General features: G+C 41.3%; 1 protein-coding gene across 1 annotated transcript in view; it reads left to right on the top strand.

Annotated features, from left to right (window-relative positions):
• Positions 1 to 13,594, top strand: part of cers1 (ceramide synthase 1) — a 31,035-nt gene that overhangs the window by 8,194 nt on the left and 9,247 nt on the right. Inside the window, exon 3 of the mRNA XM_069699093.1 lies at positions 11,427 to 11,586. Coding sequence (XP_069555194.1) covers positions 11,427 to 11,586 — 160 coding nt within the window. The remainder of the gene's footprint in view (positions 1 to 11,426; positions 11,587 to 13,594) is intronic.

A 13,594-nucleotide genomic window follows, 5' to 3' on the forward strand; every position in this document is an offset into this window, starting at 1 on the left:
ATGGTTGTGTGCTTCATTCATTCACCGTTATGGGTCAGATTTAAGAGCTTGAGTATTCTTGGGATGCAGATAGATCACTTTCTTCGTCCCAGTCTCTCGCTGTCTTTCTCCCTCTGGTAGAAACTGGTACTTTCACGTGGACTCGCTCTCAGACAGTTCCTGTGCTAAATGTGGTCAACATAGTCGTCTGCTGTCTTCTTTATCCGCTTCCTTTTGCAAGATTCATCTCACCTTTCCTAATGTCTGTTGTACCCGCCCTCGCATTTCTTCTTCTCTGTCTGACCCCACCCACCATGTGGTGTTGGGTTTTCATAGCCACATAGTTAGTTATTGCAAAGCTGGAGGTTGAGAGCTGGACATTTTATTGGATCTCGCTGACATCTGGCTGCGATTACAAGAGTTATTCAGACAAGAAGACTAGCCAAGGTGTGCATGAGTCAGAGACACTCTTGTTACTTCAAAGTCCCCTCCAAGGCATGGAATTAAAAATTCTAATTCTTTATGGTTACATATATACATCACATATATACTGTTTAGTCTTTGAGAGGCTGAAAGGCAAGTCAAGTTGAATCTTCGAAAGTTAGACCCATTAGTGTCAGAATATCTGACCTACTTACAAGGTGCTCTAAAGAGAAAAGAAATCGATGATGATTCATTTATTAATATTAACGTGAAGGAAAGCACAAATTGTTGCAGGATTACATTGTTTGAATGACATCACGGGTCTGTAGTCCCACTCTGGAGCCAACATCTAAACCAAGGTTGTTCAACCAAAGTTTTGTTACATTTAATACATTTGATCCGGTTGCAATTTTGTGAGCGCATTTACGAACTTTGCATGATGCTTACGTCCCAATACTTGACATTGATTGGCTTGTTGGTCCAAAAGTCCGAACCAACCAGAAGTGCTTTTTACACTGCAAACGAAGACAACTATGATTTAGTTTGATCCAGACTGACCATATTTTGATCCTTTGATTCGGACCATGGTGTGAGGGATCTTTCATACCTGCTATTTTGTTTCAGACCACACTGAAAGGTAAGTTACTTAACATACGTTATGTTGTGTAGGTAACTTACTTACATTACTTCCAAAGAAATCAACATGGACTTTGGCTTTCTCACAGACTTAAACACTGATCTCTTGGGTGAAAGTCCAGTGTTTGTTCCAGCCAACCATTGTTCTTTAACTCTGATCATACATGCATTTACTTTTCACACGTAGGTGAGGCAACTGACACTGATACAGCTTCCTCTAGTTCACTGACAGGTGTATTACAGCTGCTAATCCACATTTCAGACAATAATTTAACCTTAATTCAGCCATACAGTCATAATTTAGCTCCATTAGACCATTGATGAGGCTTTTCTTTAGTTTAAGAGCCTCTAACTCGTCGAAGACTCTGGTCTGTTTGATACTCAACTAGAAGTTATTAGCTGTAGTGTCATGTGGCCTGGTAAGCTTTAGTGGTCATTAGGGATGGGCCTATATGGAAAATCTGTTTGATACCGTCAATAAAAATCAGTATGATCAGAATAAAGAGGTTTTTGTTACATTTATTTACGTTTATTCACTTTTAACTCATTCCTATATTTTATATATTTCATAATGCATCATTTATTTAGAGATGTATTATATCTGTTAATGAACAGCACAGAGCTGACTTCTGAAGAGGCCCTGTGGTCTCAGACATAACAGCAGATCCTTTAAGTCCTGTTTTTGGAGCTTCTCAAGATCAAACTTGTCCCAGTGCATCCCCCATCACTGTTTGTCCCTCCTTGTCTTCTAATAGAGCACAGACTGTGACATGTTCCCTTGTTAGGCAATCAGTGTCACCTCATATCTGTGTGCTCATAATTCTGTTGTTCACAAGTGTAGATTGGCTTATTAAAGGCACTCACACACAATATCAGTCCTCATTTTCCCTGCCCTGCCAATAGCATGGGTACTGCATTATGAATTACAGCCATATGTCTTGTAGATGTCAGTTTGGACAGGGAGCAGCTTGAGTGACTCTTAACACTCAATCAACGTTCCTGCTCTTCCTGCAGAATAGGAACAAATGTACAAAGACAATACAGTAATTATATACACTTCAGAATGGAAGTCATCAGACACAAATATAAACCATATGATCACACATCACAAGCTTTGCTATGTCACTTGTTTGCTCCAGTGTGTCTGTGCTGTTGTCTGTATTACTGTGGAGGAAAATAACATTTCCTCATCACATTTCAACAACAGTATCTTCAGGCAAAATTTCATTTTTGCCAGTTATAAAAGAGTTGGATGGATGCCGCCTTGCTAGCTTGTCCTGCATTGGTGTTTCCACATATACATTATGTAGCTTTAGCTTTTCTAAACTTTACTGTAGCCCACATAGATAATTGACTCTTCACAGACTGGTGTACAATGCAATAATAGAGTGTGTGAAGGGAACAGAACTGGGCAGCCACATTTAACAAAGATAAAGAAATTAAACTAATGCCAGCCGAAACTCACGTCACTGGAGAGAATAATGAAATAGGACAAGCTGTAGAGGCTGTTATGTCAGTTTGTACTTGTCATTAAGATGGTGCAAGATGAGAGTCAGTGTTATACAGTAGGTGACAGCTTCACATGTCCCATTGTGTTGTTCTGAGGCAGGTGTAAATGTGTTTTTTAATGGTATCGGCTGATAAAGGCTTTAAAATGAAATATCTGCATGGACCTGTTATGAACATTTCTGTTGATGTGACAAGCCAATAAGATGATGTGTTAATTATGCTCAATTACTCAGCGCCATATCCTCAGTGCGAGGTGTTCTTGAGTCTCTTGTGTCGAGTATGAAAGAGGGTTCACAGCATGTCTGTGATGTGAGGTTTTTTTTATAGTGTTCAAAAACCTCCAGTGTCAGTCATGCGAGGAAGAGTCACATCACATTACTTCAACGCTACAAATTGAATTGCCAGAACCTTCATCGTGATCATCATGACATTATGTGAGGAACAAAGCAAATTATTGTATACCAGTATCGTTCAGCCCCACTTTTTAGGATAAGCAGCGGATTTTATTCAATGCCAAAAAGGTTTTAATTCACTTTTTAAGGTCGTATAACCCTCCAAAACTTTCCAGAGTTGCTAATCTGGTATTATTAAGAAACTTAGGTCTGTTTAACAAGTGTGTTAGAGTGTTTGGTGGAAGCGAGAGTGTGTTGAAGCTTAATCCTTTGGAAGTCTTTGGCTATGAAGGCTGTGTGCGGTTGCTTTGATGCTCCAGGAGTTAATTTGAGAACCAAGTATGGGATTAAAGCCTCTACTGGGATCCACTAATAGGCTATAGACCTCCTCCCAACAGGTTTTATAGTAATGATGATGTTGTGACAGCCTTAGTTCAAACAATCAAATCAAGTAAGTCAAGATCTGTAAAAAGACACCCTAAAATGTTTGACTTTTAAACCATGAACTCTGGAAATGTAGTTAGACTGATACTGGTCACTTTTGGAAGAAAACAAAAAAAGTCACGATTTGGCCTGAACATTTGCCTGATGATGGCGAGTTGGCCATAGTGCACAAATCTCAGTAAAGTCAAATGTTGCAGAAGATGTGATTTCCATGCCACTGCAGCCTCCTGCCGAAGCCTTCATTCATGTCCACTCGCTGAGTGGCTCATCGGTGCTTGTCTAGTCATGCTCTCACTTGCAAATGAGTTTGCTTGGCAGCGTGCCTCGGCTAATAGTGTGTTTTTAATCAAATTAACTTCAAATGCTCACCAACTCTTTTGTTCACCATCAGTGATCCAGCTGTGTTGGACCGGCCACATCCAGTAATGGGAGTTTCCCTGGTGTGCCAGCAGCGGTCGAGCAACATCCACATGGGAAGGCAAAAATCATCACGTGCTGTTTGATCCCAGATGTGTTTTATAAATCCAGTACATCTTAAGGCCCTGTTGTTTCTGCTGACTGCTGGTGTCCCTCCAGGTCCACATTATTAGGCTCATTTCTGCCCTTCCAAACGTCACTACTGCACCTTTTGGTTTTCATTGACCAAGCCGATAATGACAAACTGAATTAAGTTGTAGTTATGTTTAACAGTCGAACATTTGTTGCCTTCAGGTACCTGAAAAAAACAACAATAAGTTCAGCAAAAAACAATCAGTGTTACTTAAAGTTTGACACAAAGGTGTGTGTCATATACATTATGTATCTACAAACCTAAAGTTAAATGTTTATTTTCCACATAAGCTTCCACCTGATGACAAATAACATCTGTGGCTATAACCGACATTAAAGGTACAAAGAAACATGGTGGATAAATGCTCATCTCTTGCTTTTCACTATGCATTTTCCATGTGCATAAGGACATATTAAGGCACATATTTTATTCACTTAGTGCTATATAGATACATTAAATATATTACAGGTTTTATAACATCTGGTTTCCATGCACATGTCAAAGAGTAGAGCAGCTGTTTGCATACATGTGTTCCTTCTTAGCGTAATTAATTAATGTTTTTCCACCAAGTCATTCACATTCTTCTTCATCAGTCGCAGTGAGCTGATTCGTCAGAGTCTTTTGCTTTTTAGTTAGTCACATATAAGAGCTTACTCATTTCCCAGCATGCATTGTGGCGGTTGGCCGCAGTAGAGCTTTCAGCGAGTAAGCAGAATATGGATGTGAAGCTCTGAAAGAGCTGCGATTATTCAACATTAGTGAGCTGGAGATGTTAGGAGAGGGAGAGAGGGAGACTGTTACCGTCTGAGTCTGGACTCGGTGCAGGAAACGTGGAGTGAAGGAGGGCGGTATGGCATGCATCAAAGGTGGAGGCCAATCAGTAATGTAGGCTGGTTCCAGACATCACATTTGCTGCAGACATTTACATTTATTCAGTGATTCAGTAGGTGTCTACTCAAAGGTAGGACCTTAAACATTAATATAACACTTTTTATCATGAGCTGAAGTAAAACAATCTAAGACTTCTTTGCACACAAAAACTTAATTTCTTTCAAATGTTCTTCAAAAATGTGTTAAAATCACCTTTGCAAACCCTTACAGAGAAACTACATAAGTTTCACTTGCAAAAACTTATGTGGGCACATGTGACCACATACACGTGATTATTCACGTGGAATATGTATTTTTCCCATGGGAAATGTGGTTTTGGAACATTTTCATGGTGGAGTGTGTGAAGTCCATGTAGATTCCCATGTGAAACCTTTTCCACATATTTTCCCCATGTTATCATATGTATGTGATAACATATGCCGCATGCGGAAAACATGGGAAATTCACGTGTTGGGAAGATAATCCGTCCATCTGAAGGGGTGGTACATCAAGCTGCTGATTAAACAGCATGAATTATTGCACAGGTTTGCCTTGGACTGGCCACAATAAAAAGGCCCCTCAAACATGTGCAGTTTTAAAACCTTTTGTTTGCATGAAAGAAGTCTGAGATCTTTTACTTCAACTTGTGAAAAATGGGAGTAAAAACAAAAGTGTTATGTTTAGATTTTTGTTGAGTGTAGCTTGTAGCATGCTAGCACACACTAGGGACACGTGTGACTGCGAGTGACTTGTGACATATGGTTTGGGTGGCAATTGATCTGACAAAAGGGTTCAGACATTGAGTGCTTATTGCATTTTGAACCTAAAACCCAACATAAACTTTTACCTGGTCAATTCTGTCATATGATTTGGTCTGGGTTCCTAAACAAAAATTCAGCAAAAGAAGTATTTTCTGGCTCCTTCTGCCACTTTCTTTTGGAACTAAGCTTCAGCAGCTGTCTACCCATCACCTTGTTAAGAACACGAAGGGATATGGGTGACTGAGTGAGATCATTTTCTCTTTATAGAGGCAGATAGTCTGTATGGGGTAAGGAAGAATAGAAGTGTAATGAAGAGGATAATTGGTGAGTAGAGATAAAGTCAGAACAGCGGATTTTAACCTACTTACAAACTCCAGAAAGTTCTACAAGACACTTCAGGTAGGGTTGTACATGCTGGTATTCAGATGCATATGTGTATATATAGTCCAACACTCTGGCCCTCCATTGGTTTATCCTTTGCAAATCCTATTTGCCCACAGTCTGGAAAAATATGTAAAGAATACAGAAGGAAACTTCTAAAGGTCTAAAGGTGTCACTGAGACGGACAGATTGACGTGAGCCTCACCAAGAGAAATCGAAGCTAGACGGAGCCAGAGGAATGAAAGGGTGAGCGAGAGAGCAAGCCTTATTGAACAGAGCCTCGCATGAGCCAGCATCCTGACTCACTGGCCCAGTTTATCTTCTTATGCAACAGGCCTGAGCCCATTCACCCTCTTTCCTCTCTCATCACTTACTTGCAGGTTGTGCAGGGGGAGGAAAGCTGAGAACTTGCAGAGAGTGAAAGGGAGAGCTGTGGGGTGCTGCAGGGAGAGACGGAGGAAGGAGGACTGGAGTGGAGGGAAGATGGAGAAAGGCTCTGGCCACACTGTAGGGCTTTGCCAGTATCCCTATATGGTTGCTAAGGGCAACACTCATTTGTCATCAAGTCTCTTTCACATTGACTATTTTCTATTCATACACACTCTGTAATTTCTTCTTGGTATCTTTTCCATTTCCTTCTGTCCTTCTGTTTTTCAGCTCAGTCTCTCTTTAGTGGGTCAAAGAGGCAGAAATGGACAGTAAAATGAAACGAAAGCCAGCGATGCCCCGAGTTACAGAACGAGTTCAGCCAGAGTCTGTCTGTCAGAGAGAGAGGAAGAGAGGGGGGTCCGTTGAATGGTCCTAGGTCCCAGCAGAGTGTAATTCAAGGCCCTGTCATTTATCTGACAGAGGACGAGTGGATTATCTCATTGTCCTTGACCCACTATACCCCTGGTCTGTAGCCTAACAGAAAACTAAAGGCTGGATGGATAGAGTGGGCGGATTGGACCCAAAGAGATGGTGGGCTGGGTGTCACACAGAGAGACGAGAATGAAACCCATTAGCAGGCTGTTATATAATCTCTCACAATCTGCATTTGAAACAACGATTGTGTTCCTGCTTGAAGTCTGAGACCAGAATATAGAGACCTCAGACCAGTCAGGAGAGAAAACATCACACTCGTTGGTATTCCCAACGAAATACCTGTAACTGAACCTCATATTACAAAGTAAGCTGTAAGTATAGTGCACTTGTTTGTAATTGATTGGCCAGTGTGGTGTGTTTCTGGATGCTAACTTCTCTGTTTCATATCAAAAGTTGAGCGGATGTCTTTTTCCTCAACAAACCTAAAAAAAATGAATCAGGGGGCTGTGTTTATTTTATGCAGTGCTAAAATCGGTGCAAACGTGGAACTTAAAGGCCTCATTCATACTGTCAGTGCCTGGAACTTACAACTTCAATTGCTAACAAGAGTTATTACCAACTTTTGTTGAATTTAACTTGCACTTTTCTGGTATCTTGGATGCAGTCTTTATATCCACAAACACGTTTTTTTTTGTGTCATTTTAGGTACCAAAAACTATCTTGTAATAGTTTTACATCTCCATAAAGCCTCATCTGTAGCTTTCACCAAGAACAGGCTGTTTTGTGTCTATGTCTTTAAGGTGCATTGATATCAGTGACCCTCTCTTCTGATTGGCTGACACATGCACAGGCTAACCACAGGTTTTCTGTTTCTTGTAGCTTGCTAGCTCTGCAAAAGAATGAACGCTCTGGGTTTTCTTCCCCATAAAAGGTTGGACAGTGGGCCATGATTAGGGCAGACATATGACATGAGCAGGAGTTTGTGACATCACAAACTTACAGAAGTCCAAATGACACAGTTGCTGAATACAATTTATGCGCATTTCCCTGTGAATTTAGCATCTTGATATTTTCACAGAATTTCTATATCATCTAGACCGGCTTTATAATAAAAAAAATGTATGTTAATCTGAATTAATTTGGGACCTTTCATAAAGCAGAACAGAGTGAAATGAGCATAAACGCTTACATAAACACTGCAGCTACCCCTTCAGTAGCCTTGACTAACTCCAACCACAGAGTTGAGTTTCAAAACCGAAAGTGGTGGCAGCCATTTTATGCTGCACCTTTCTGGTTTTAATTTAAAAGTGTTTGGCTTTTCTTTTGGACTCCCTGTGGAGATAATCTCAGCCAAACTAAACCATCACTTTCTAAGGTGTAGAAAAAGTTAAGAAAATGAGTTTTAGTTTGTGCTCACTGATGTTATACATCAGTCCAGTACAGTTCATGAACCATGAACAGAAATACACTACACCATTTCAACACGAAAAAAAACTCCACATCAACACTTTAGTTGCGTAATGCAGTTGAGACTTTCACAACCAAAATATGTCACTATTTGAATGTGTTAAGTTGTGGTGTAACTATAGCCACAGCGACAGTGAAGATGACACCAAAGAAATGGCATAGATGTTATAGAGACACAAAGGACGAAATGAATCAGTCATTACAGGGAAAACAGGTGAAGAGAACCGATAGGATGTTGATTCTAGAGATTTATTTGGAGATGGACCATTAATAATGGTGATTAATAAGTGAGATATGAGCTACAGAGGCAGTGCGGGTGTTTGCTGCGACCTGTATTATCAGCCTCTTGTATATTTCAGCCAGTGAGTGTGCGTAGGTTTGAGTTTTTGTGTGTATATCAATGGGGGGTAGTGGTGGTGGTGTGGTGGAAGACTGGACGGGGAGAGGGTGGGGGGGGGTTATGCTGTGTGCTGACAGCTGGCTTCTATAAATAAATGTCGCAGGCAGGGGGGAGACACAGGGGTGGAGAGAGAGGAGGGATGAGGGAGCTGGGAAGAGAGAGAAATAAAGAGGAAAACGGGTGGGGAGGACGGAGGAGATGAAGGGAGGAGACTGATGGGACGGGCTGATGGATATAGAGCAATACAGAGTACTGAGAGACTTAAAGGAATGTGGTGAGTGTCCTGCACTCCACTGCTCTCTGGTCATGACTTGCTGAACACAGATCACATGTCACCTCCCTCTCAGCCAATCAGCAGTCCGAGCTGAGATCATGTGCCCCCCCCCCCCGCCCCTGCATGCTTCCTTTCTTTCTCTACATGTGTCACGACTGAGGAGCACAAAGTCTGTGGCCATTACATTTTATCTCACATCAGTGTTGCCCTGTCAGCTTCCTTCCCTGTCTTGTGGTGACACGGACTCAAATCCAGAAAAGAGACAAAAGAGTCAAAGAAAAAAGGGCAGAAAGAAACAAAGTAGGAAAGAAAGAAAGAAAAAAACAAAAGGCGATGCAAAAGGGATGAAAGTTAGGTCATAAACAGTGATGTATAGCAGAATAAATTCCTGTACCTACGCACTCACTCCATTAATTTGTCATGCAGGTGGTCACTGAGCCGTGCAGGATCAGGTCCTGTAGACTAGCAACTTGGTAACATCTGACTGAGATGTGGTGTATCACTGACACAGGCAACTTTCACTTTCCTTCCTCCAGTTACCGTTTCAGTGCTCTGTGTGTGTGTGTGTGTGTGTGTGTGTGTGTGTGTGTGTGTGTGTGTGTGTGTGTGTGTGTGTGTGTGTGTGTGTGTGTGTGTGTGTGTGTGTGTGTGTGTGCGCGCGCGCGCGCATGTGTGTGCGTGCGAGTGTGTGAGGCAGTGAGCTGGGTTTGGTTTCCTGTCTTGGCTCAGCTATCAAACACTGAACACCTGCCTGCCTCACACTGCTCTGCTCGTCTGGCTGATCTACCTGTCCTACTATTTCACCCGTCTGCTTTGCCTTTGTGTGTATGTTTCCTTCACATGTTTTAATAAATGTCATGTCCTTAGCCATTCTTTGATTACTATGTCCCCCCCCCCCCATGTCTTTAAATTGATTGTTGATTGATTATGTCAGAGGCCACAGAAAGAAGGAAAACATAGACAAACGGTGGGAATGAGGGGACAGTGAGTCTGGTGAGGGCAAACAGGAAGATAATAAAGACCCCACGAGCAAGTGAGTTAATGGGTGGGGTTATGCACCTCAGGTCAGGTTACCTGGCCTGCTGCAGCATCTCCCCCCTGAGAGCCCCCCTGCTGTAGTGATGAAATTTCCCCTCGGGGATTAATAAAGTGTATAAAAAAAAAAAAAAATGTTATCAAGCTACATCAGTACATCAGGAGCCTTCTCTTCCACTTCCTCTCTTGCTGCTTGTAGAGCAAACCATAAGCTGACTTGTGAAAGACACATTTCTGTGGGCAGATAGTCACATGTTGGTGTTGCACTGTAGCTTGTTGTGTACTGTTGGCTGTCAGGGAGACTCTGACATACAGGGATAAAGGGAATGAATGTGTTGATGTTGAGGAATTCAATATTTTTATGTTTATGTTTCAATTTCTGCCAAAAACAGACATCTGCAATCTAAAAAAAACATCCCAACACTGTCAGTAATGCTGGCAGCCAATAGTAGTGAGTCATCTTACACTTTGTATCCAAATATCAACATAAACTTCTCCAATTTATAATGAAATACACTTTAAAGAGAACAGCTTGCCGTCAGTGATATCAGTATCACAGTTTACATTTTTTGTGCATCAAATTTGTTTCTGTCTACTTTTCTTTGTCTTATTTAGTTTAGTTTTTGACCGGACAGCAACAGCAGGGCCAGTCGTATAAACACGGACATCTGTCACTGACTAAGTTACACCATTGGTTGGCCCAATGTTGTAACTTCCTGTATCTATTTCAAATTAAAAGCTCCCATTTCAAACTAAAAGCCCTGTAAGGCTTCATACACGGTCCATTTTTATCCTACATTTTGACCCTGTCTTGTTGGTGGTAGTTCAACGGTTTGTAGAAATTTACAACAGTCCTGTTGATGTCTTTATTTTAACTCTGATGTGTTTCAGCTGGTCAAACTCCTGCTGTTTCTTGCTGTATGTTACTGCTCTCAAAAAAAAGGATGAACTATTTTGAAAAAGTACACTTGGTTGCTTACAAGGAGCGCCTTTATGGTAATGCTGTTGAACTGTATTGCTTTAAACTGAGAGAGATGTTTCTATTATTTTGTCAATCCCACTTCAGGATTGACTAAATATTAGAAACAGCTCTCAGTTCGGTTAGACTATGCAGACAACTTAACCTTATAACCCTCATGATGGTAGGTGTGATTGTGGTGCTGTCGTATTTGACTTCTGTAGTTTTAACCTAGTAATAAACTGATATCTTAGTTTATCAAATTTGACACTAAGTGCAATAAAACCTGTTTTTTTTTCTCAGCATTTGTAGTAACGCCACCAAACGAAGACTAACTGAATGATGATTTCAGCAGCCAAAAAGTGCTTTAACACGCTGTGAACAATGTGTGGAGTGAATTGCCTGCTTCACCACACATATTTAATTTGAAGTAATGTAAAAGAAAACCATCTAAATGAATCAGTTGTGTCCTGGCATCTCACTGTGGAAACAATCCCTCTCCTCTGTCTGACTGTGGTTGTGGTCTCTGCTCTGTCCCTGCAGCCTCTCGCACAGTGGTGCAAGCTGCTGCCCAAAGATGCTGCCAAGATGCCGGAGAGCGCGTGGAAGCTGGTCTTCTACACCATGTCGTGGTCCTACACCACCTACCTGCTCTTCTTCACCTCCTACTCCTTTTTCCACGACCCGCCCTCTGTCTTCTACAGTAAGAGACACAACAGTGAACTAATAATGTTGTTTAAAGTTACCTTTTTTTTGTAATTATTTAGCACGTGCGCTGTCCTTTTTAGGACCTGTTTATCGAGTCACCTTAATAGCAACAACGGAAATTACGTTCTATTATTTGCTTAATGGAAATTGAGGATTAAGGCTAAAAGAAAGCGAGCAGTCTATTTATTTGACGCTAATCATATCAGATTAATGCTGGAAAAGCATTAATAATAGTTTTGTGCCTGACTCTATGTCTTAAACTTTTAGAGACTGCGTCGGGGTAAATTGCAACTTTGAGTATTCAAATAGGCAGATATTTAAAGCACTTCATGCAGGATGTGCAGCTTGCTGGTTCGTGCATTTTCTGAGCCTTTTATTGGTCTTCCCTTCCTGTTGTTCTTTAACGATGGCTCGTGGTTGTTAATACAAGAAAACACACATTTGTTATTCACTAGGTTCAGTCCAACATCAATAGCAGAAGCTATAAGTTACATGCTTTATTTATTTATTCCAGATCACATTGAGTTCTGTCCTGACATTTATTAGAAATGATCTGCATAATGGCACCAAATGGAGAACAGAGACGGAGAACTTGTGCGATGCTTATCACTGCATTGCCGGTGGAGGATGCATGCACACGGGGGATTTCAAAGATGATTCAGTGATGTCTTCTAAAGTCTCTCCGCCTCTTCCATCAGACACGGAGGTGTCAGGGCTCCTGAGTGGAGCTCGCAAAGGCTAGTTGACAGCGCAAGGTTCATCTTTAGTAGCTGTCAGCCTGAGACAAGTACATAAGCATTGTAATAAGGCTGGGCTGAGAAGGAGTTGGGAGGAAGAGAGAGACACAGTGACCTGAAGCTATTGAGAGAATTAGTCAAATTAAGAGAAATCAAAGCACAGTGACAGAACTGAGGAGGGTGGTGTGTCTGCATCCTGAAGAAAAGAGAGGACAAAAGCTTCAGTCTCCAGCAGAAAAAAAAAGAGCTCCAGTTCCCTTGCCTCATCTTGGCAGCTCTGCTGTTGTGATCCATCAAGCAGCCCTCTTCTTAATGTTTAATGACGGAAGGTCTGATCAATAAACATTACACACGGCCCGCACGTAACCCCATCTCACTAGAGACAGACCCTACTCAAACATTGGAGGAGAAAGTTTCCGTCCAACATCCGATAGGTTTCAGAGACACATGCCAGCTGGGGAGCCATAACATACATTTGGCCTGTTTTTCTCTCAGTACTTTAGAAATGCTCCTTTATTCTCCTGAGAGTTAACTTGATCCCTCCTCTCATATAAGCACTCAGTTGACCCTGCACATCTGGTACCCGCCCCTACCGGAAGTGCATATATATATATATACCACTATTATAGTGTATTTATGTCCGTGTGTGTGTGTGCGTGCGTGCGTGCGTGCGTGTGTGCGTGTGTGTGTGTGTGTGTGTGTGTGTGTGTGTGTGTGTGTGTGTATGTGTGTGCGCGCGCGCGCAACACATTTATCATCTGCAGCAGATGAAGACTCAATTACTTCCCCTTTTACTGTGGTGGAATAACTGCACTGCTATGAATTACAGAAACTATTCCTTTAAATTTAATTAAAGTGTGCACAAAACTAACAGTCTAAATCATTAAAGATGACACTTAGAATTTTTGGGATATTTAATATCTTTAAAAATCCTTTTGCAAATCCATTAAAAAAACATAATGACACTGAATAATGAAACCATTATTACATTTAACCTTTAACCATTTCATTCCTTTAGTAAGAGTTTTGTTTGACATTAAGTTGAGTCGCTTCAACCGACTCAACTTATGTACGGTTTAGCGTACATATGTACTGCGTTGGATGTTTTTCAGATTTCAATGATACTGTAAAAACTGATCTTGAAAGATGTCATCTGAAACAGGACAGCACAGTCGACCACGTTTTTGCACAGACAAACCAAGTGGCTCCACAGCGCAAGCTTGTACTGACAAACAGTGAGCCTGATGTTTCCAACTGTGTTACAGT

The sequence above is a fragment of the Brachyistius frenatus genome, unplaced genomic scaffold (genome assembly GCF_029030835.1).
Source record: "Brachyistius frenatus isolate BFR_SWC_R1_liver_20210118 unplaced genomic scaffold, ASM2903083v1 Contig_29, whole genome shotgun sequence".
NCBI lineage: Eukaryota > Metazoa > Chordata > Actinopteri > Embiotocidae > Brachyistius > Brachyistius frenatus.